Below are 25,310 nucleotides of genomic sequence, written 5' to 3' on the forward strand. Positions count from 1 at the left end.
CTGGTGGTCACTAGCCAGTTAACTCCTTTAACACTTTGCCCCTATAAAAATAAAGCACATTCTGTTGATTGATGTTCTCAAAGCCCTCAAGGAAGTTCTGTCGAAGGAAGTGTTTCAAGACAGTATTTAAAAAAGAGCGGGTCGACGAGCAGTGGAGGGAATTATAAAGGACAATTTCTTTTCCTTCTCAAAATAGGGAGCAGAGAATATGAGAACGGGAGGGAACAAATATGTGCATGGTTTTCCCTTAAATGTCTGCTCTCCTGTCCACACCTAGTGCCCAAGAGCTCATGCATGCACAGGGCTTCAGTGATCTACCACGCAAATGATCCCCACATTTTAATCTCACTGTATTCTATAACTTTCTCTCAAGCAAAGCCTTTTATGTCTAATGATACCGGACATTTCCACTTAGATGTATTATCATCTCCAATCAATATTTCTAGAACTGGGCTTCCCTGGTAGTGCAGTGGTTGAGAGTCCGCCTCCCGATGCAGGGGGCACGGGTTCGTGCCCTGGTCCTGGAAGATCCCATATGCCACGGAGTGGCTGGGCCCGTGAGCCATGGCCGCTGAGCCTGCGTGTCCAGAGCCTGTGCTCCGCAGCGGGAGAGGCCACAACAGTGAGAGGCCCGCGTACCGCAAAAAAAAAAAAAAAAAATTTCTAGAACTAAACCCACACATTTTTACCCCTAAACCTGCTCCCAGTCCTGACTTCCTCATTTCACTTTACTTACTACACTTTTTTCTGTCACTAAGCATCATCGCTGACCCTTACCGAGTATCCCTTGATATAATCCATCTCTCACATCAAATGCCTCCTTTTAGTAACTAGTACAATGGCCTACATCCCTTGAACTGCCAATAAATGTTGATAATGATATTACTAAGTAATATTAGCCTAAATGTATCCAAGCTTCACAGTTTATAAAAAGCATTTTTATGTGTGCTATCACATTTTCTGCTCACAACAGCCCAGTGAGACAATCAGGAAAGATATTTTGATTACATCCATTGTCCAGATGCAAAAAGCACACAGGATCAGAAAGGCTAGCTAACCTGCTCAAGACCACAAATTTGACTTCCCATCATGCTTTCCTGCTTCATCCTAGTTGTTATAATAACTACAGTAAGGAGAGATTTCCTTTCTCTCATCCCAACTATCTTGTATAACCCCAACCAATTAATCTTTCTAAAACTTTTTGTTGATTATATTACTTCCATGTGCATAAAACTTTAGAAATTGGCACTGCAAAATAAGTAAGTAGGTAAATAAGTAAGAAAGTAAGTAAATAAATAAGTGAACCAACGAACAAATGAATGAAGGTCTAAAACAAGACGCTAAGATATTCATGTTCCTCCACGGTCTGGCCCTAACCGAGCTTCCTGAACTTACTCCCTACAACTCCCGATAAAAATCCTTTGCTCAGCAAGAGGGAAGAGATATGGGGACATAGGTATATGTATAACTGATTCACTTTGTTATAAAGCAGAAACTAACACACGATTGTAAAGCAATTACACTCCAATAAAGATGTTTAAAAAAAAATCCTTTGCTCAAGATAAACTCGAGTGGTCACTATCACTTGGAAAGACTTCCATTTTCCACTTTACACCTTTGCCTACCTTGTGCTTTACTTAGAAAGCCTGCCTCTCCCCTCTCTGCCTGCCCTGTAGTGATCCTGTATATCTTAGTCCAGGCACCTTTTGCTTCATGAAGCTTTTCTAGTGTACACACAGCACTCTTTTTAAAATACTTTTTAAAATTTTGATTTGATTTGATTTTTATAAAGCTGGATACAGGAATATGATTTTAGGGAGTTTATCACTGAAAAGTCACATTGTTTAGTTTTATGTCATATCTAAATTATTTCTAAAGATCATTTCAAAAATCATTTCTCATCCACTGACAATGTTAATAATAAAAATCAAATTAATGTCTTAAAAGTAAAATTCATTAGGATAATGAAAAGCAAAATTCAATACAATGAATGTAATCTGTAAGAGATAAAAATTTTAAATGACAGAGAAAATTCTTGCTCCTGATGACCTCTTATTTTTAGATGTCCTGTAACATTTATTTATTTTTATTCAATTTATTAAACTAAAACAAAAACAAAAGCAATTTTACCCATTTCTCCCACCCCCCTGCCCCCCACCAATCCGTACTCTATGAGCTTTTCTACACATAAGAGAGATCATACAGTATTTGTCTTTTTCTGACTTATTTCACTTAGCATAATGCCCTTGAGTTCCATCCAACTGTTGCAAATGGCAAGATTTCATTCTTATTTATGGATGAATAATATTCCACTATATATATATACCAAAATCTCTTTATCAAAAGAATAAAATATATGAAATAAAACCTTAATATTTGAAAAATTCATTTACTTTTCTCTCCATAAAAAGAAGACACACTTATTTTAGCTATAATTCAAAATCCCATGAATAACAAATTACAAAGAAGTAAAAACTACAAAGAAGGAAGTACTCAACTTCACTGTGTTGCTCTGTTCAAAGCCAAAGAAATATCTCAAACCACTATTTTTGTCCATAAACTCCAATGACAAAAAATTGGTGAAGACAACACTGTAAATCAACCATACTACAATAAAAAAAAAAAATTGGTGAGGAGTACTAAGCATGTTTGTTGATGTTTTATTTTACAGTGACTTCTGACAATTTAGCTACCAACAGATTACCTTGAAAAGAATAGCTCTCTCTTTCTGAAAAATATTCTTTTAAAAAAAGAGTTATTAACTAGTTCAAGTCAATATCGGGATTAATCACAGTGAGTTTCTAAATTATGGCATCACACTTTACAGTGGAGTGGCTTCATAAATTTAGATGAAAACAGAAGGAAATCCAACATGCCTGAAAGACATGGTCTTTTAGGAATAGAACCCAAGGGCTCTTCATACACTGCAGATATTATCACCACCTTAGTCAAACAAGTAAAAGAAGTAAAGATTCTGAAGAACAGTATTCATTAGGTAAATACTATTTACTGTTTATTAGTATTTATTATTACGAAAAAAATAAACATTTTTCACTTGGTCTTTCTATATATCTACTGGTGAGCCTTTTTTTAGTACTGGGGGTTGGGAGGTTGAGGGGAGAAAACTGGAAAACTAATTTGTTTCCAAGATAGAACTATTTTATATTTCTGAAACCTCCTCTCTTTTACACACATTTCAGTCTGTCAAAATTTATTAAGTGCCTCCTGTGTCTGAGGCAGTCAAAGCTAAAATATAACCTCTTTTCATGAGAAAAGCATTGACATTTAGCATATCATGTCACACAGTTAATATATAGACATTTGGATACAGCTGCTGTAGGAAAATGTGAACTACGAAAAACGGCCAAATGAGTTCAAGTGTCACAAACACAACACAGAATAAAAGACAATAAATTTATTCCATTGATCAGCAAGGTTTTTAAAATAAATTTCAGTTGTGCCTAAATTCATGTTAACCTAGGGCATGGTTTGGTAAGGCTGGAAATATCAGAGATTATTGAAAGGCAGAGCTGTTGTTTTTTCCTTACAAATCATGAGCTACCTAGAAGAACAAGGATCAACTCAGGTTTCAGAGAAATTTCACAAGATTCAGGCAGCCTTCTGCTGGACATATCTGGTTACAGTATGTGTAATATCACGATAATCACACATCATATAAAACGCCACTAGGAAGGACCCCACCTATTTCACTACATTTTCTGCAACTGTTTAGTAGCAATAATCACAATAACAGAGCTCTAGCTTTTCTATTTAAAAAAGTGAGAAAGGGAATTATTTCTTATTTCATTTGAGTAAAGGTTAAAATACCTTAGAAAATCTAAAAATTACTTCCCAAAATGCCCAAGGAAGTCATGAAAAATTGAAGGTGACAATTTTTTTGAAAGTATTAGTGTTCACTTCCTGAAAAACAATAATGTTTTACCACTTATCCTATGTTTAGTAGAAGTAAGAACTGTCATTAGAAGTTCAAAATACTTCAGGGTTTACAAATTAACTGGCAAATGAGATTTCAATCTCTTTAAGAAAACACATCACTTACTTATTGATTACCAAAAAGCAAACAAACAAACCAAAAAAATGCATATACATAATTGTGGTCAGTTTTGAATTATTTTCATACTTTGATGTGGATCATAATCTTATGAAATAATGGACCTAGCAATAGTATTTACGCAATAATTATTAGCTGAACTGAGGATGCTGGGTTATTTTCTCTATGATTGAATTGTTTTCATACTTTGATCTGGACCACAATGTTATGAAATAATGGACCTAGCAATAGCATTTACACAATAAATATTAGTTGAATTGAGAACACTGGGTTATTTTCACTATTTATGAACATCTGATGAAATTAATTAGAAGCTGGCAGTAAAAAAACTGAAGACATAAAAACATCTATAGGTTGAGTTTTTACTGCTCTTTCTCCTTATGCAAGATCTTCTTTTTCCTATGCCACTCTTCCTTTCACTTGCTTTGCATTCCTGAGATAAGCAGGACAAAGCCTTTTCACTTTCAGTACTCTGTGAATCAGTATAAAACGCATGCTTGGGACTTGGTGGCACAGTGGTTAAGAATCCACCTGCCAGTGCAGGGGACACGGGTTTGAGCTCTGGTCGGGGAAGATTCCCACATGCCATGAAGCAATTAAGCCCGTGCGCCACAACTACTGAGCCTGCACTCTAGAACCCGTGAGCCACAAATAGTGAAGCCCACGCGCCTAGAGCCGGTGCTCCGCAACAAGAGAATACCGCGCACCGCAACGAAGAGTAGCCCCCGCTCGCCGCAACTAAAGAAAGCCCACGCACAGCAACAAAGACCCAATGCAGCCAAAAAAAAAAAAAAAGAAGAAGAAAGAAAAACTCCCACATGCTCACTGTGTACTCATAGGCACTGTACCTCCAACAGGGTTCTCTTTTCTACTTATACTTCCCCCATTTCCTGGTTGTCATAAGCACCGGGTATGTGTCTTCTCTGGACAGTTTCATGCTGGAAATATTCTCTTTTAGGCCATCTTAAATGTAACCCCTTAAATATCTGGATATAGGACTGTAACCTACATGCTCATTTACAACTCTCTCAGTGCTCCTATTATAAATCTCGGCAAGAGACATCATGATTATAATGTCAAGTATAAATAATAATAAGATGAAGAATATAATTCTGATTTTCTAAACTTCATTTAGTTTATTATTTTCAGTAATAAGACGATGAAGAGATGGAGAAAGAACACATTGGGGAGGGAAACTAGCGTTAATATAAGGAGGAACAGAAGAGTAGATACCGTGGGGAGGTAGAAACGGTGGGCTAAGATAACTGAACTATGAAATAAATCATCCCCAGTTAGGTGAACTTGAAATAAATATTGGGCTGGCCAAAATGTTCGTTCAGGCTTTTCTGTAACGTCTTGTTACCTTGATGTAACTATAGGCAGTTTACAATAAGGGATACCTACTTCAAGTAAACAGGTACCACACTTCTAGCAATCATGCTTTCAAAACTCCTGTAAATATATTTAAATCAAGTATTATATTGAGTTACTAGATCTGGAACATTTAACGTAAACTTTGATTACACCTCCATCCCTACCAACCTGCTCCGACCATAGAATAGGCCTTTCTCAAATAGCTGACATCTAAATACTACTATAGAACAATAGAAGTCCGTTTTCAAAAATAAGTGTTTCAATGATCAGTACTATAGGAGAGAAGTGAGACTGAGGTTTATACTTACTGGACTAGGCAGTATTGGGCAGGAGAATCTAGAAGAGAAATTCTAAGTATAAGAAAGTATGCTGTGAATAAGAGAAATAAAAGAGAAAAGGCTGAAGGTCATGTCTTCAGTGGTTTGTGGTGGTGGTGGAACTGAAGAAAAATAGTTCAAAAGACCCACAGCAATTCTGCTGTAATGAATAGCTTACTGGGAAACAAGTGAATTAACAATCATGCTAACTCAGAGAAACAGTCCTCTGGTTAATGAAAGGTAACATTACAGAGAATTTTAAGGATACTATCCCATACCTCATTTATTCATGTGAGCATGAACTTCCAGACTTTTAAAATGCCTCATATTTCTAGCTTAAATCACTGACCGAAGAAAAGTTCTAATTCTTCAAGGGGACAGACCGGAAAAGTACAAACTTGTTTCTTTAACTGTCTCCTTTAAACGACTGGTGATTTTTCATTTCATACAGTATTTCCAAATTTGGAAGGACAATTTAAAATTTACTGAAGTCAAGAATAAGTGCTGCTTTAAGATCAAAAGGTAAGCTAATATAGAGAGCAAGTATCTGTTCAGAGTTTAAACCCAAAGTGTGACCTACTTTTAAGACTTTATAGCCTAGAGGAGAAAGTCTTTAGATCTAAATGTCAGCATGTTCTTTTAAAATTATTATTGTGATTATTTTTAACTCCATCATTCTCTCAATGAAAAAAAACACACAATACAGTCTATTTATCAAAGACTAGTGAATACCACATCAGAAAGGCTAAGACATAGCTATAGAAGAATTATCATGGAAAAACAAAATGTATCCACACTGACAGCTACTATGAGGAATGTTCGCTCACATATTCTAAATAGCATTAAAGCATTTAACCTGCTATTAATGAAGGTTTTTCAGTGTTAGATAAATGGAATAGATATTTAAGACGTTTTTAGAATATTTTTCCCTAATAAATGAAGACAAATCAGTAAAAAAAAAATCCTTGTTTTTCAAGGGTATGCCATTATAATCGTAACTCTCTATAAGTATTCTAAAAGAAAAACATTCAAATATAGATTTCAGAGACATAACAGAATCAATATCACATACAAATGTCCATAGAGACCACTGTATCAAAGAAAACTGTGATACAGTGGTTGAAAACAGTGCCTTTGGAACCAGACAGACCTGAGTTTCTAGGCTTTAACATTTCTAGTTATATATTCAACGGGCAAACTATTAAACTTTTTAAGTCGTAGTTTTCTCATGTGTAAAATGGGAAAATAATAGCAATCTCAGTAAGTTGTGGTGAGAATTAGATGAAATAATAAATGTAAAGGGCTCAAACACACTTCTGGTACCCAGAAAATGATGAACAAAAAATAGCTATTATTTTTGTTTTGATATGACACAGGCAATTGGAAAGTAGATAAATATTGAGAGATAGTTGCAATATAGAGAAATAGTTGCAATATTATTAATTCTCAGAATATACTAACCAGAGGTCGAGTGTATTTCAAATCAAAGGTGAAAACCACTTCATCATCATGATCACCATCAAAGAGTGACGTAGAACCCAAGCCCAAAGACAGTAACTGCCCTCAAGGAGCTTATAATCCAAAACAGATGACACTGGTGCCAACTAACATGTAAAAGGCCAGAGCCACTGACAGAGAACTGCACAACAAACTCAGACCAGAAAGAGCTTAAGAGCCAAGAAGGTGAAGGATTTAAGACTTAACAACAACATTCATGCAGAAAGAATGTTCATAGATCAGAGTTCCTAGATCTGCAAATGAGGCAGGAAAAGTATTTTGAGAGTAGTTTTTTAACTTCCTCCTGTCTCTCGAGCAGCCCCACTGAGCACCCTGGCTTTCCTTTAATATACTGCTAACTGACCACAATAAAACTCTGAGGAAAGTTTTGACAAGTCCTCAGAGGTGGGTAATGATGTCCATATCCTCTGGAAAAGAATCATGGTCATATTTGAAGGATTAAAATTGCACTGCTAAGTCTTAATCATGATCAGAAAGTGTGAAGTTGTAGGGAAGTTTTTCAGGTTTTTTTCCATCATCTTGGTATGATAACTGTTTAAGGAAAACTTAACTCCAACAGGCAATGGGGGAAAGAATTTCAAAGGCTTGACACAATGATGCTGTTGTTCATTATTCAAATGAATACTCTCTCTGGGGTTGTTTGTATGTTCTCCATTTCTTCCGAATGTTCTAACTCACCCCTCCCTTGGGCAGCCAGTGAATAGCTTAATTTTGTTCATCTGGCTTATAAAATTCCATTAATTTAAATTGGATACATTTTTTTCTTTTAAGTGCTATGTATATTAAATTATCCTAGAAATATTTAAAGATAATTAATTGAAGCTAATATTTTAGTCTTGCTCTTGAAAACAACCATTTATTTCCTTCTAAAGTTGGGATGTCAGTTATCACTTTCCCTTGGAAGCAAATCAGCTAAATAGATTCCAATAACTGTCAAGAACCAAGTTGCTTCTGTAACATACCAATGTACAAAATCTGTTCTCAGATCTCATCAACAGTGTGAACTTTCTTCTGTTAAGACACACATTAGAGGGGCTCACCAAGAGGAGAAGGTACTACAAACACAAATGGGTTTAAGAACTTGACATGTTAAAATCATTCAGAAAAGCAAATATAAATAAATTCTGAGCTGATCTGAGAATCAAAATAACAACAATAGCTAAATAGAGAGCTTACTACCTGCCAGGCACTACTCTAAGCATACACACATATACACATATATTTACACACACACACACACACACACACACACACACAGTCATTTAGTCCCCCTAACAAGCCCAGAAGTAGGTGCTGTTATTGTCTCATAACTGGAGTAATTGTTATTCAGGTAAGTGACAGAGCCTGGATTTGAATCCAGGCATACCTCCAAAGCCGACTCTGTTAACCATTACATAATAATGACTCTCAGACTGAACTTACTAGCTCAATATAATACATATAAAAGCATATTAAACCTTGAAGAGCTGAAAAATATACATGCCTTAAAACAACTCTTGCAACATAAACTCATTTTAGCGTCCTAAAAGAATAAGAAAGATGGAGACAGTTTAAAGTTCCAGATAGCTCTCTAAATCACAGGAGAAAGTTATTAAATCCATTAAAATCATACGCTAAAGGGCTCTATCTTGCTCCTGATATTTTGATGAACAGATCTGTACATTATCAGTTAGAGTTCTCAATTGTAGCAGAAGATGAATTTACTGAAAGAATAGAAAGTGCATCCTAAAATTGCTGGGGAGGCTACAGAACCAGGCTCAGAAAATGTGTGGGAACTAGCAGGCATTGCACAGCCAGGGTCCCAACCAGATTCAGGACCCTGAACAAGCCTAGAGGACACCGTTACCACTTCAGAATGTTGCATGTGACACCATCAGGGTCACTGCTACCCCTAAAATGGTTGCCACTACTTCCACTCCCACACAAGAATGAATTCTTCCCTCTCATTAGCTCCTGAATCAAAGGCCATAGTGGGAGAACTGGCCAAGCCTACTTTGAATACCTGCATTCTATTAACACAAAGAATGCTGGGAAAGTGAGCATTTGGCATTTTGGGGTTTTGGAGTGGAGGCTTTGCTCTACTTCCCAGTTAAGACTCATGTGATCCACAATTCATTTAATGGCATCAGGAGATAATGATTATCCATCCTCCAGATGGTCACCCTCTAAAGATAAGTCATTTATATGCACATACGCTAGCGCTAACTATCTAATATGCACATATGCTAGCGCTATCTATCTATCTATCTATCTATCTATCTATCTATCTATTTATGGCTGCGTTGGGTCTTTGTTGCTGCATGCGGGCTTTCTCTAGTTGCCACGAGCGGGGGCTACTCTTCCTTGTGGTGCACGGGCTTCTTATTGCGGTGGCTTCTCTTGTTGCAGAGCACAGGCTCTAGGTGCAGGGGCTTCAGTAGTTGTGGCTCACGGGCCCTAGAGCGCAGGCTCAGTAGTTGTGGTGCAGAGGCTTAGTTGCTCTGCGGCATGCACGTATGCTTCTTGAACACATTCTTTTTCTCTTTTTAATTAATTAATTTATTTATTTTTTGCTGTGTTGGGTCTTCGTTGTTGCACGTGGGCTTTCTCTAGTTGCGGCAAGTGGGGGCTACTTTTCCTTGCGGTGCGTGGGCTTCTCATTGCAGTGGCTTCTCTTGTTGCAGAGCACAAGCTCTAGGCGTGTGGGCTTCAGTAGCTGTGGCTCACGGGCTCTAGAGCGCAGGCTCAGTAGTTGTGGTGCAGGGGCTTAGTGGCTCCGCAGCATGTGGGATCTTCTCCGCACAGGGCTCGAACAGTTGTGGTGAGGGGCTTAGTGGCTCCGCAGCATGTGGGATCTTCTCCGCACAGGGCTCGAACCCGTGTCCCCTTCATTAGCAGGAAGATTCTTAACCACTGTGCCACCAGGGAAGCTCTTGAACACATTCTTTTTTAGGCTTTAACTAATCCTCAGGGATGTTGAAGACCAAAAATTTACCTCTCCATTTATTAAAAAGAACTTCCTGCTGCCCTAAAATTATCTCTTTCAAATTTTTTAAAATCTATTAACTTTAGCACTTTCAGGCTTAGTGTATAGGCAGGTGAAAGGGTGTATGAGTTGATTTAACCTTGCCATGTTGACACCAAGGCTGTTTCAAAATCATTTTTAAGGTTAAAATACATGTTTTAAGCTCTTTATTTCAAAATAATCCTAAACTTATAGAAAAATTACAAAAATATCACCTATACCTATATACCCTTCACCCAGCTTCTTGTAATGTTATCATCTACCATAACCATGGTAAAATTATTTAAAAAGCAGGAAATTAACAGTGCAGAATACTATTAACTAATCTATAGACCTTATCTGAATTTCACCAATTTTCCCACTACTATCTATTTTTCTGGTCCAGACTGAAACAAGGCCCCCACATTGCATTTAGTTGTCGTGTCTTCTTAGTCTCCTCCAATCCGGGAAAGTTTACTTTGATAGTTGGGAAGAGTACTGGTCAGTTATTTTACAGACTATCCCTCCATTTGGATTTATCTGATGTTTCCTCACTATTAGACCGAAGTTATATATTTTTACCAAGAATACAACAGCAGTGACACTATACCTTCTCATGCACCATATCAGGAGTTATACAGTGTCGATGTCTTGTTACAGGTGATGTGATCTTTAATCACTTGGTTAAGGTGGTGTCTACCATGTTCCTCCAATGTAAAGTCATTATTGTTCCCTGTGTAGTTAGTACGTTGTGAGGAAATAACTTGAGATTTTGTAAATATCCTGTTTCTCATGGTACTGTTGTCTACTAATTTTAGCATCCATTGTGATTCTTGCTTGCAATAATTATTACTGCAGTATTTGCCCCATGGTAATTTCCTATTTCTGTCTTTTCTTCTACATTTATTAACTGGAATTCTATTGTAAGAAATTATGTACGCATGTGTCTGTACGTGTGTGTATATATATATTCCTGGATGTTTACTTTATTCTATGGATTACAGTTCGTAGACTTCTCTCAGATTTGAACATTAGGAGCTCCTTCAATTTGGCTCCTGTGTCCTTTTGAAATGGCCCTGTCATTTCAAATATATTTGAAATATATTTTTTCAAATATATTTTAATCAAATTATCTCAACTTCAATTAATTTCATGGAGAAAATATATTTCAGAATGAGCTCCATTAGCCTAACTTAATTCCTTTATCAATTATCTTAGCAGCACAGATAAACCATTTTCCTTTTTCAGGGTGTTTTTTTCCCCTTTTCAATTTAATTTTACTGAAATAATTTTCACTGAGATTTATTTTTCCATTCAATTTCTATAAAGAGAAGATTTAATTTATCTGTTCTTTAAAATACACTGTATTTGATACACAGTTCTATCAAATCCAATTCTATGGAGTCAAATATTACAGATGTAAATTTTGTGACAAATTTTTACAACTGAAGGTAGAGTTTCCAAGGTCCTTTAGCCCAACCTACTTATTTTACAGAAAAAGAGGCTGAGACATGGAGGGGTTGAGTGATTTACTTTAAACAGCTAATTCTGAAGCAGCAGTGGCATAAGACCTAATACAGTACTCTTCCTCCACGCTACAGTGTTGTGTTCTCTCCTATGCCCTATCAAAATCAGTGCACAGGGACACTGAGAAAATACACCTCCAATAAAGTTTACTGCACCATCTCTCTCAAAGATATGCATCCAGAAGGGATTCTGAGCCAAAGGTGAGTAAGGCAGGAACGGAGTTGATAAGGATCATAATTAAACTTGGGCCAGAGGTGCTAAACAAAGTGGTAATACAGGTACAGAGGCATAGGTCAAGGCACAGTAATTCAATCAGCAGAAACAAAGAAATTAGGCTAGATCATGGAGGAAAGAATCAGATCTCAGTCAGGTTTTGGAAAAAGAAATCCAGCCTCAGGCCAAAAGTTAGGGCATTTTTCAAAATATAGGAAAAGAGAGTAATGGACGTGGATATTAGTAAATTATCCCTAAGAATTAGCAAATTCATTCATTTATTCAACTGAGTTGGATACGGACTCCAGGATTTTGTGACTTGACACATCCCAAACCAAACCCCTTATAGCCTTCCCTTCTCTCTCCATTTCCTCAGGCAAACCTCCCTGCCCTGATGGGTGGCATGGGTCTTCAGTTACTCTAGTCAGTCACTCAGCCTTCACTCCTCATCCACAAACATTTAAAGTCATATCTGTCCTACACATCCTAAATACCTTTCTGATTCACTTCTCTCGACTGGTCTCCATTCTCACTCCACAAACTTGGCTGAGTTCCTCATTATCGCTCATTCGGGACTGGACTCACCTGAGACCTCTTAACTGACCCCCTTGTCTTACCTGTCTCTTGCCTTAATTTCCTCCAATTTATCTTCCATAGAGACAATAAAGAGATTCTTCAAAAACTTAAGTCTGATTGTACATTTCTCTTGCTTACAGCCATTTACTGAAAGAGAAAAAATAGGCCTCCCTCTCAAGATCACCCCACTCCAGTGCCACCAAGAGGGGCATGGCAAGCTACTGTGTGGGGTAAGGCTAGACATTCTCTTTAAACAGCATATTCAATCTATCCACTGTTTCTGTAACAGAGAGTACAGAAAGTTTAGCAAATAGCTTAACTGAAAAACACAGAATATGTATTGGTTTTCAAAATATTAAAAAAATACTCTCCTATAAGATAAAACAGAAGTATTTGGTCCAAGTGTATCTTTGTAAATGGGGAAACCCCATACAAACACACAATTGCTATCAAAATCTCTCCCTCTCTCTCTCTCTCTCTCTCACTCACACACACACACAGACACACACACACACACACCTGTATCAGTTTCATATTTATACAGGAGGGTCACCTTCTCTAAGAATGTGGATTTAGGAATACAGAGAGAATTTTTTATTTTTTGGCTTATATCTTATTAAACAAAAGCATGCTTAATTTATCAATATAAAAATAACTACCATGTATTTTTCTATAATTTTAAACTAGTATTTTAGTGAAATGTCTAAAATATCTTTCCCTCTCTGAGATACACATTTTATGTGTGGGAAAACATTCAAGCCTCGTGCAAGTATCTTTAGTACCTCCATATGCTTTAACTCAGAGCACTTGGAAAGTTTGCTCTGCTACTAAATGGTTTATAGGCAAATCTTCCTCGGTTTAAAAATAAAACAGCAAAATGTCATCTGGCTACTAGATCTAGTCAATGACAAAGAATTCCATTTTAGCTATGGCCATTTAAACTTAGCAAAATGTTTTAATTTTATACCATGTCTATAATCTTCATTCACTATCTCAGTAATTAAAGCATAAATATAGTACAGAATGAATTATTTCCTTCAATGAATGATGAGTGATCACTTAATGGGCACAGAGTGTTTTTACAGGGTGATGTAAAAGTTTTGAAACTAGAGAGAGCTGGTGATTGCACAACACTGTGAAACCACTAAATACCACTGAACTGTACACTTTAAAATAGTTAATTGTATGTTATGTGAATTTTACCTCAATTTAAAAAGTATTTATAATTTTAAAATAAATCCATTTTTAACTAAGTAAATAATAAGGTGCTGTATAGACAAGGAAAGAATTATGAGAGTAGCATGCACACAGATGAAGTTAGGGAAACCGACTTAACTAGAGAAACTAGACTGGATTAGTATGGATGGGATTTCTGGGGGTGAACCACAGGAATCTGAGAGGTAGAGCCTTGCAAACTAATTTTGGCAGCCTTTTGAGACACCAGTAACTGAGTATATTCCAACCACAGGTGATTTCTGGTGGCATGCCAGATGTCTTCAGGGGCTTAGGCAAAAATGCCAAGGCAGGGAAAGCATCTTTTGCATCCATGTGCCTCCTGATCTAGATCTCTACAGCTCCCCTTCCTCTCCCTCACCATTCAAGTGCCTACTGTGTTTATTATGATCTCTGGTCACTCAATGCCCCAAACCATTTCTTCTTCAGTCAAAGCTTCTGGGTTTTTTTTTTTGTTTGTTTGTTTGTTTTTGCAGTACGCGGGCCTCTCACTGTTGTGGCCTCTCCCGTTGCGGAGCACAGGCTCCGGACGTGCAGGCTCAGCGGCCATGGCTCACGGGCCCAGCCGCTCTGCGGCATGTGGGATCTTCCTAGACCAGGGCACGAACCCATGTCCCCTGCATTGGCAGGCAGATTCTCGACCACTGAGCCACCAGGGAAGCCCAAAGCTTCTGTTTTTTAAGTGCAGGCTTTAATTATTTTCTAAAGGATATTAGCCTTGCCTACCTCACCTGCGAAGATCAAATTATACTGGGGACATGACTTAGAAGTGTTTTGCAAACTCTGGATTCTAACTCATTAGTGGGTCATAAAATCAATTTAATAGATTATGATCAGTACTTTTTAAAAATGAAATCAAATGGAATGAAAAAACATTAGAGTGCACTGTACATTGCAAGATTAGGAACTGTTATGGTAAACTATTTCAGTTGTGTGTGTGTATGTATGTCAGTCTGTGCAAAGATATGTATGTAGTGGGTGACAATGTAAAATGTAAATTACTGTGTCTAAAAAGTACACAGCTTTACAAGTAAGTCCTTTCTCTATTATATTTTCCGATTGAGAGAGTATAAAAACTATTTTTCAGAATAAAACAGGGTTACCACATGATGTACACAGCAACTGGCTTCCTGACCACCTGTCCCATGAGCATCTGTGTTTTCTACCCAGGGTAAAATGTTTACAGCAAAAAGCCAAATTCTTTATCAGACAGTTTGGAGTGAGAATAATTCTTTATAAACGAACTGTAAATAAATTTGAGCAATAACTTTAAAAATACTTCTGAATTAAGATTTGATCCTTGCATTACTTTGTAGGATAGAGCTGAAAGCCACAAAAACTCTGATATGGAACAAAACTGGTAAATATTTAAAATATTCTGAATTGCTGAGGTTTAACAGAATCTTGCAATGCTCTTTAATTTGGGTCTCACATTATAAAAATTAAAGTTTCTGAGAAGTTTTAAGAAATGTGGTACGGCTTGGGTAATTAATAGAAGAAAGAAGACAGAAAAAACAAAATAAAACAAAACAGGAAGAATCACTGTAGCACCAAGAGTTTTGGAGCTCAAATCATCACTGGTTACATCACTTCTCCACTTGCAATGAATCAGAGTAAGTTAAAAGAGAATGCATGTAGACCAGAGAACTGTTTTGCATTTTTGGCTCAGACACTATTTTCTGTATATAAAAGCACTACTAGTGGCTCTATTGAGTGAACATTTAATATTTACTATCTTGTTTATAATGGATAAAACAGTAATGTTTGGCCTCGTCAGCTTACAAAATAAATCAGAGCTGTCCTGTAGCTGAGAAACATGGCTCAGGAAATCTCTCTCCTAGAGAGAGGCATCCCTTATATAGGCTTTCTAGAGAGTATAGTCACCCTACAGAGAGTCTGACCATTTTAGACGACATAACAGCCTTATCTAGACAACTGCAAAGGGCTCTGCTTGTGCTATAGAAAACACTAAAAATCTTCTGTTTTTTTCTTTTAAGAATTAGGGAGCATTTACTCCATATTGCCAAGTGATATAAAATAATAATAAAAGGAAAAATATAAAATAATAAAAAATATATAAAATGATTAATAATAAAATTAGCTGTTAAAAAGTAACTAAAATAACACAAAATCAAGGCAGATTTTCATGAAATCCAAATTCGCAACCTCAAATAGCCTACTTATTAGAAAATCAGGCACCATGAAAGGAAATGATCAAATGTGTTTTATGGACTCATTTTCCAAATCATCTATATTACACCAGTGTACAGCTATTTAAAAAGGCATCATGTAAAATACTGTGAAAAAATTACCTTTACATTAAATTTTACCCATTTGTCAATTCTAGTTTCAAAAAATCTTCAGAAACCGAACATCACCTCCACCACTACTACCCTCATCCAAGAAATGACCTGGATGTCTGCACCAGCCAGCCCCCAACCAGTCTCCTTGCCTCCACCTTTCTTCCCCTGTGCAGAGAATAACTACATGCAGAGTGATTCCTTAAAAAATATAATTTAGATGATGTCATTCTTCTCCTAAAATCTGTCTAATGGCTTCTCATTACCCTCAGAAGAGTGTTCAAACTCCTTAACACAGCCTCCAAGGCCCTACTTGATCTGATATCCTCTCACCCCAACCTTTCCCCACTTCTCATTCACTCTTCCCTAGAAAGGAAGGCAGTTTATTAATCTGACTCGAATGTGGGAAGAATTCACTGAGAGTGCTTGGCTCAGCTCTCTCCTTTTCCTTCCTGGGTGCAAGCTGCCCTTGGTGGGTAATTATCCTCTGCATCTCTATACCCTCAGTCTTCCTGGGGCCAGCCCGGCTGGGCAAATCTATCCAATTCAGGAGTTAGTCAGCAGGGACTTTTGGCTGTCATCCTCCTCTACCATCTGTAACAAAGGTGGATTCTGGCCTTCACCTGTCATGCTGTAGTGATTAGTCTTATTTATTAATTTGTTTAGAACCCATGTAGGGCGAAGGGAATATTAATTATTAGGGCTACCAAAAACCCCTACATACTGAAACAAACACATACGCAAGGCACACACACCTTATACGTGAGTAGAGAAAAGAATCTAGAAATGTTCATCTCTGAATAGTATAGTTACAGGTGACTTATTTTCTTCTTATGCTTTTCTACGTCAGATGAATATTTTTATAAATAAATATGGATTACTTTTTTAAATCAGAAAAATACTAACCAAAATAAACTTTCTTTGGGGCAATTAAAGAGGTTCCTGGGACCAAGTTTTCAGAGGAAATTATGAGCTATGTTTTAGATAGATGTCTAACAAAATTAAAAACAGAGTTACAAAATGACTGTCTCCAATCATGATTACAAAAATGCAGATAAAATTGTCTTACCTTTTTTACAAACATTTCATAATTACTTTCACTTTACTATTTTGGCTACGTACAAGTTACCAAGTAGTGACAAAAATTACATCACTCTCTTGAATCTACATAGCCCCTCTGGTCTATTTATTCAATATAATGAAAATATAAGATTATACTAACTGCTTAGTTATGATGTGTATACATTTGACTCAGTAACAGCAGTCTTATATTTTAAACTGGAGGTTTTTGGTTCATGACTGATTTCCTTTTTTTTTCTAAATATCAACACACATCCATAAATATTCATGTAAGTTTTCTTCTATCACATTCAGGGGAAGATTCTTCTGTTTTTACTCACAAGTTAAAATGCTTTAAAAATACTTGCCAGTCTTTGTAAGTAAATTCTATGTTAACTCAATTTTAATTTTCCTTCAGGCTTCCCTGAGCAACTCTGATCAGTAACTAAACCTAAGAATTTTTTCGCACATTATTTTCATCAGTTACATTTTTTCCTTATATATGTTAATGTCTATGCATTGAGATAGTGCATAGTTTTGCCTTTTTCAGGATACTACACAAGGTCTATATTTCAAAATTAGAGTATGAAAGCAAGGATCTTTTGGATACAATTTAAATACCTAGGGTGCAGATAAATTAAACCGTTGAGAGTTAATTCAACAAATACCTATATGTGCTTTGCATCCCAGTGAGTCCACAGGTAAGGAAGAAAAAATCCTTTCCTGCAAAGAGCACAGGACAGTGACACACAAACTTTTTTGTCCTTAGTCAACTTTGGCAGGATGAAAGTTTACCTACTTCATCTACTCCCATTTCCAGTGGCAAGAGAACACAGGGTTTTAAAGTTCTACTGTAGACAGTTTTGAAAAGATTATAATCCATTTTAACAATAAGAGTAAGGATCATTTACTTTTTAAACAGCTTTATCAAAGCATAACTTAATACCATAAAATTCACCCATTTTAAGTGTGCAATTCAATAATTTTTAGTAAATTTACAGAGTTGTGCAACCATCAACACAATCTAGTTTTAGAATATCTGCATCAGGGTCATTCATTTTTGAGCCATAAAGCAGTGCAACACAGCAACTAGCAGTAAAGGTTCTAGTGCAGACTGCCTGGCTCCACAATTTACTAGCTGCATGACCTTGACAAGTTGTTAAACCTGCCCTCAAAAAACAAGGATAACAGGGACTTCCCTGGCAGTCCAGGGGTTAAGACTCCATGCTTCCAATGCAGGGGGCATGGGTTTAATCCCTGGTCAGGGAACTAAGATCCCACATGTGTGTGGCCAAAACAAACAAAGAAAATACAAGGATAACAATCATCTACGCTTAAAAGAAAAACTTTTAACCTGATTTTTTCGAAACCAGTATATTCCCATTTTTACAAATGTTGTTTCCAAATATATGTGACATTTTACAAGAGCATTATAAGTAAAACTTTAAAGTTTTCATTAAAATAATTGACAAATTAGAACTTAACTTCAGGGCCTGCAAGTAATTTCACATAGTTTTGATGGTTTATTTGTGTTTTGAATCAATGACATATTTTTTTGAAAAATGAGCTTTGAAAAATACACGTTAAAAACTCTATAGAATAAAAGTTGTAAGTCATATGTTTTCTCTTGAATGTTTATTTTAAAAATAATTATAATTCATATATACTGAGGCACATTAACCAACGGATATATAAAGATCTTCTTTATTGACGATGGTTGTATTTCCATACATTGAATGACTGGCTCTAGCAGGGATCTACATTCTTATCTTCCTAAGTCATACTTTTAGTCTCCAAAGCATCTGTCACACTCAAATTCATGATACTTTCACAGCCATAATTAAATAGCATCCTGAGATCTAACTTCACCATTCTATAAAAACTGTAAATCGCCTAAGAGCTAAAAAGAAAAGAGGAAGAAGACCAACAGTTATTAAAACCTGCTATGTGCCAGTCCTGTTCTGGGTGCTTTAAATATACTACCAAACATAATCCTCAAAATAACCAGACAAGGTGGGGATCATGCCTTCATTTCATGAATAAGGAAAACGAGTGTGTAGAGAGCTTAGGAAACTCAGGACTGATGCAATGAAAGCCCCAAGTAATGTACAGTGTAGTTGTACGTCTCAGGTGTCATTTACAAAAAATGTGCTATAGAACTATGTGGTAGACTTTTAGCTATCCATATATATTTTCTAAACTCCAAGTATTAGGCCTAATGAAAAGACAGAAATCTATATTTGAATTTTTGACATGACTCTTTATATTTTTTACAGAGACACACCATTTTTTTCCTCAAAGGAAGGTATTAGAACCATTTTATAAATCACCTGATTTTTAAAAATTGTTTAAAAGTATCATTTTTTCCTCTATAATGTACTTCTCTCTCCCCAATAGTCAATATTTCACTGCTTTAACTTAAATAACTAATACTGGGTGAAAGCTGAGAATTATTTTTAAGTGTGATCGGTCTTTGCAAAAAGAAGGGAAAAGACACCTTTTTGTCTTTTGTCTCATTCTTGGTGAGACAGTAGGTTCTCAAAACTACCACCAGGTGAAGTGTTCCTGATCTAGGTAGACAGATAGATATATGGACAGACATAGAGCTATGGAGAAAAGTACAGAAAGATACATACCAGGTAATTTACAAGCATCATGAGTTAGAGATAGGATAATAAGAGTAGAGGTAATTAATAAAACAGTAATAGTAATAATAATTTTTAAAGTGTATATTTCATGTTTATAAAATTATGATTCCATTTAAATAAAGAAATTTTGAAAAAAGCCAATTAGAACTATATCTATTATTACAAGGCTGTCCATGTTACAGTCTCAAATAAAAAAAGCAAATTGTAAATTCACCATTATAAAAACAAAACATTTTACTCTGTGTCTGTGCGTATATGTATATGTGTGTGTGTGTGTGTGTGTATGTATATGTATATACACACATAAACACACACACATACACACACACACACACAAATAAAGGGAAAGATGTAGAAGGCCATAAATCAACCTAATCTTAACTTGGGTTATCTGAAGGTGACTGGAGACATTTAAAGATTTGTGGAACACTGGATGCAAGCTACTACTGGTGATTTTATTTTCTGTATTCTTTCTCCTTCATACCTGTTCTCTTATTCACCAGGGGCTTATTTGCCCAGAAGCTTATCTCCTGGTGTGATTACTAGTTCTTGCCCCAGCTTTCTCTGAACCATACCAACCATTCTCTAGTATGGCTGAGAGAATGTGGGCACTGATCAACCTCTGAGCTAGAGAAATGTCTCTGCAGTGTCTCACAGGCTTGAGGCTTTTCTGGTAAGGGGTTGTAGCGTGTGCTCATGTTCCTAATCTGGGCTGGGGTTGCAGGCCAAAGGAGCAGCAGGAGGCAGTCAGGTGGAGAGCGGGTCAAGTTGCTGGTGGTACCCTATTGCCAAGTCAAACTTCAAATATCATTCCCTCCCATCACCTGGATCTAGGGAAAGCAAAACTCCATGAAGACGATGGGTCCTCATTTTCCTGCCAAAATCTTAGTCTACAAAGAGTGACTGCAGTACAAGGAAGTACAACATGTTCTTTTAGTAAAGAGTCTAGCATACTGTAGACTCCTGATAGATATTAAAGAGCACTAATGCTGCCTTGAGCAAAATATGTCCAAAGAATTCGGTAGGTGTTTTTATTTGAACAGAAGAAGTCATTGGGTATTCATAAGACTATACAAGCTGGAATATTTTAAAAGCCAGAAATTATACGTGAGAGAGACATGAAAACAGTTTTTAAAAATCCATCTATGTTAACACAGATTATGTGTTTCTACATCATTAAGGATACATGAAAAATAACATCAGTATCTCCCTCCCTCCCTCTCTCTCTCTCATATCTCTACCTCATTATGCTTTCATATAACAAGGATAGTACTTTATGCTACTATTTTTAATGACTTCTTAGAAATAAACTGACAATCTCAATAAACAAGTAAAATATATAGTATAGTATGTCAGAAGATGATCAGCCCTATGGAAGAAAATAAGAGGGACAGAGAGTGCCACTGGTGGGGTGAAGGTTGCAATTGTACATAATGTGGAGTCAGGCAAGGCCTTGCTGAGAAGCGAAAATCTGAGCAAAGCACTGAAAGAGGTGAGGGGGAAAAGCCATGTGAACACCTAAGAGAAGAATGTTGGAGCCTGAAGGGTTCCGCATATGCAAAGGCCCTGTGTCAGGGGGCATGCTGTTACCTCTCCAACGTCATCTCCTCCTATTCTGCACCTCACTCACTTTACTCCAACCGAGCAGTGGCCTCCTCGCTGTTGCTCATATAAGTGCTGCTGAATGGGGAATGAGGGAGTAGGAAGGCAGCGCAGACCTGCAGAAGCTCCTCTGAACTGGGCTTCCTCTCAAATTTAAAGACAGCCCAGCATCATATGACTGAGAGGGATGCTGGGCAAACAAACACTCCTCTTGAGCAGCAATGTCCAACAGAATTTTCTGCAATGATGAGAATGTTCTCTATCTGTGCTGTCCAATAAGTAGCTAGTATGACCGAGGAACTGAAATTTTAATTATATTTTATTTTATTTTTTTAACACCTTATTGGAGTATAATTGCTTTACGATGGTGTGTTAGTTTCTGCTTTATAACAAAATGAATCAGTTATACATATACATATGTTCCCGTATCTCTTCCCTCTTGCGTCTCCCTCCCTCCCACCCTTCCTATCCCACCCCTCCAGGTGGTCACAAAGCACCGAGCCGATCTCCCTGTGCTATGCGGCTACTTCCCACTAGCCATCTATTTCACATTTGGTAGTGTATATATGTCCATGCCACTCTCTCACTTCGTCACAGCTTACCCTTCCCCCTCCCCATATCCTCAAGTCCATGCTCTAGTAGGTCTGTGTCTTTATTCCTGTCTTGCCCCTAGGTTCTTCATGACCTTCTTTTTTTTTTTTCTCTTAGATTCCATATATATGTGTTAGCATACGGTATTTGTTTTTCTCTTTCTGACTTACTTCACTCTGTATGACAGACTCTAGGTCCATCCACCTCACTACAAATAACTCAATTTTGTTTCTTTTTATATTTTATTTTAATTATTTTAAATTGAAATAGTCAGATGTGGCTAGTGGCTACTATACTAGCCAGCATAATTCTAGAATAAAGGTAGGTCTTGAGAACACAGGAATTTATCACTGATAGACACTTTACTTCTAAGAAAAGAAATACATTTCATTTAATTTGCTGAAGTGCAATTGGTCTAATGAAAATTCTATGATTAAACATGGCAATTGTGATAGCTTTACTTAATTGTCACAAAACATGTATTAACCATTATTTGCCATGTAATTCTTTGGCTACTGTGTGGAAAAAAACATTGTTATTAGGGTTTCTTACCTCAGCTTTAGTGTTTCCCTGTAGATGACTTACTATTGCTAAAGTAATAGTTAAGAACATTTTTTAAGCTGTTTTTTAATCAAACTGTGTTTCCTGCTAGCAAGTTTTTTCCTCTCAATTTGATTTGTCTTCAGGTGACACACACACACATACAAGTTTAAAAATATGAATGAAATATGATGAATAGGATGTGGTATAATTAACTTTACATTCAGGTATTATTAAATAAACAGAATCAAAGTCTGTGATTAGAAGAATGGTTTAAAAGATTTTGGTGGGGGGGAACTGGCATTCAAATAGCTTTGGTTTCTACAAAATGGGAAACAGGAGATATACTAATTATTTCAAGAGATGTGCAAGACCCATCTCTAAAAACTATACTGAACTTTATGAAAATATATGGTTTCTAAGAAAAGGCATATATATACGTATATATATATATATATATATATATATATATATATATATATATCAAACACATCACTATTAAAGCTAGATAAGAAAACTTCATGTTTTAGAATTTCTATGTTTAAATCAACAGCACCCAGAGATGATGAAACCTAGGAACTAAAAAATTTATTGCTTTGTTAAAATTCAGTTTACAATTCAAAGAATTTTTTAAATCTCTGAGCTGTTATGAAGCATTATGGGGTTTATAGTGGAGATGAAAACAGAAATAAAAAGGTCTGACAAACAGAAAATGCCAAAGATATTTCCAGCAATCTCAACATGGACTCCTTTTTCCTATCACTATTTTTTACCTTATTCCAAGAAAACTGACTTTAACTCATCTGCCTGAAAAGACAACTATGTTTCCTGGGGCCCCTTTCAAAATGTAAGTGTCTGATAGGCAATTTTATTTGAAAGAAAATTATTTTTATAATTGTTAAAAAGAACAATGTAAACTCTATGAAGGCAGAAAATTTGGATAATCTACAGTATTTGCAGTGCCCAGAATAGTGCCTGCATATAGTATGTACTTAATATTTATTAAATTAATAATTTGACCATCACCTTTTATTAAAATAAGATAACTGGGGCTTCCCTGGTGGCTCAGTGGTTAAGAATCTGCCTGCCAATGCAGGGGACACAGGTTCAAGCCCTGGTCCAGGAAGATCCCACATGCTGTGGAGCAACTAAGCCCGTGAACCACAACTACTGAGCCTGTGCTCTAGAGCCTGTGAGCCACAACTGCTGAGCCCGTGCGCCACAACTACTGAAGCCCACGCACCTACAGCCTGTGCTCCGCAACATGAGAAGCCACCGCAATGAGAAGCCCGCGCACCGCAACGAAGAGTAGCCCCCGCTCGCCGCAACTAGAGAAAGCTGTGAGCAGCAACAAAAACCCAATGCAGTCAAAAATAAGTAAATAAAATAAACTTTTTTTAATTATAAAAAAAATAAGATAACCAATTTGTATTATAACATTAGTGTAGATTTTCATTTTAACTTTGGTAATCTAGAATCATTCCACTTAAAAATTCTTGTTTTACCATCTATGCATACAACAAAACCCTTTTCAAAGCTTATTGGTAATTCACAAAATTAGCCAAAGGCTATTCATTATCTTATTCATTATTTCTGTGGTTAAAGAATTCTATGATCCCTTCCAATTCCAAAGTTTATTTATTCTAATAATGACCAAAAACTGAAAAGAAAAAAAATCTGAAACCTATTCAAATGGAATGTCACAGAATGTCAAAACAAAATATTATTTAAATTACTAAAGAAATAATTGCATAACAACTGATGGATTGTCCTTGCTATTTTTCTCAAATCTTTTAAAGGGCATTTTCTAGTGCTCAGCCTAGTCTTGTCTTATATTACTGTCAAATCCTTCGCTTTCAAAATCAAGTATACTGAGATGTCATATAATAAACTGCACTATGCTTTTTAAATTTTATACCAAAAGATTTAGCTTATTTTAAAAACAAAATCTAATACACATTGGAAAATACTGAGCTGGAATGTTTGCTAAAATGCTGTTTACTGCAAAAGTCCCAATGTTTTATCAACTAACACTGAAGTTTAAATTAGAGCTAAACTCAGGAAATTGACCTTCATAATATTTTAACATGATGTTTGGCTTTGTAAGGTGGTTTTCTTCTAAGAAAAGAGGACTTAAATGTCCTTAACTTACAGCCAAATTTCGGTCCCAGATCTGTATGCTTCCATTCTGGCAGGCAGCTGCTATGAGGTTTCCATCTCTACTATATGTACAAGTGGTGGGAATTACTTTTTTACCCTGCATTGTCCGTGGTTTAAACACACTTTTTTGCTTCTTTGGATTTTCAACTTCCCATGTCCTCACAGTCCTAAAAAAGAATAAGGAGATCTTCATTTATAAAAAAGAAAGGATTTTAAAATACAAAAGAGTTCACAAAGACTGCTTCACCTTTTAAGCATATAAATCTAATTAATGTTTTTAAATTTTTATTTAATATTTAAATAATATTTTAAATAAAATGTGCATTGTATAACATTCTATGCTTATAAATGAGATTACCCACTAAAATAAAGTGAACCATCCAAACTGTGTTGTCAGGAAATCAAACAGCAAGTGGCAAATTCCACTTTAAATCTGTCAGAGTTCTTAGTTCTGACCCTCTAAAGCAGCAGCTTCTAAACAATTCTGACTATACACTCCGATCAGTAAAACTGTTGAACATAATACACCCCCTACATACACACATTAATTTCGAAATTACATGTGTTAATGTACTGCTACATAACACACACCAGAAA

At 36.3% G+C, this 25,310-nt stretch overlaps 1 protein-coding gene across 1 annotated transcript in view; it reads right to left on the reverse strand.

Moving 5' to 3' along the window:
* Positions 1-24,874, reverse strand: part of LOC103091284 (WD repeat-containing protein 70) — a 108,178-nt gene extending 83,304 nt beyond the window's left edge. Inside the window, exon 1 of the mRNA XM_007454809.1 lies at positions 24,706-24,874. Within this exon, the coding sequence (XP_007454871.1) occupies positions 24,706-24,816 (111 nt within the window). The 5' untranslated portion in view covers positions 24,817-24,874. The remainder of the gene's footprint in view (positions 1-24,705) is intronic.
* Between the last annotated feature and the right edge of the window lie 436 nt (positions 24,875-25,310).

This window comes from Lipotes vexillifer, unplaced genomic scaffold (assembly GCF_000442215.2).
Source record: "Lipotes vexillifer unplaced genomic scaffold, Lipotes_vexillifer_v1.1 scaffold643, whole genome shotgun sequence".
Classification (NCBI taxonomy): Eukaryota; Metazoa; Chordata; class Mammalia; order Artiodactyla; family Lipotidae; genus Lipotes; species Lipotes vexillifer.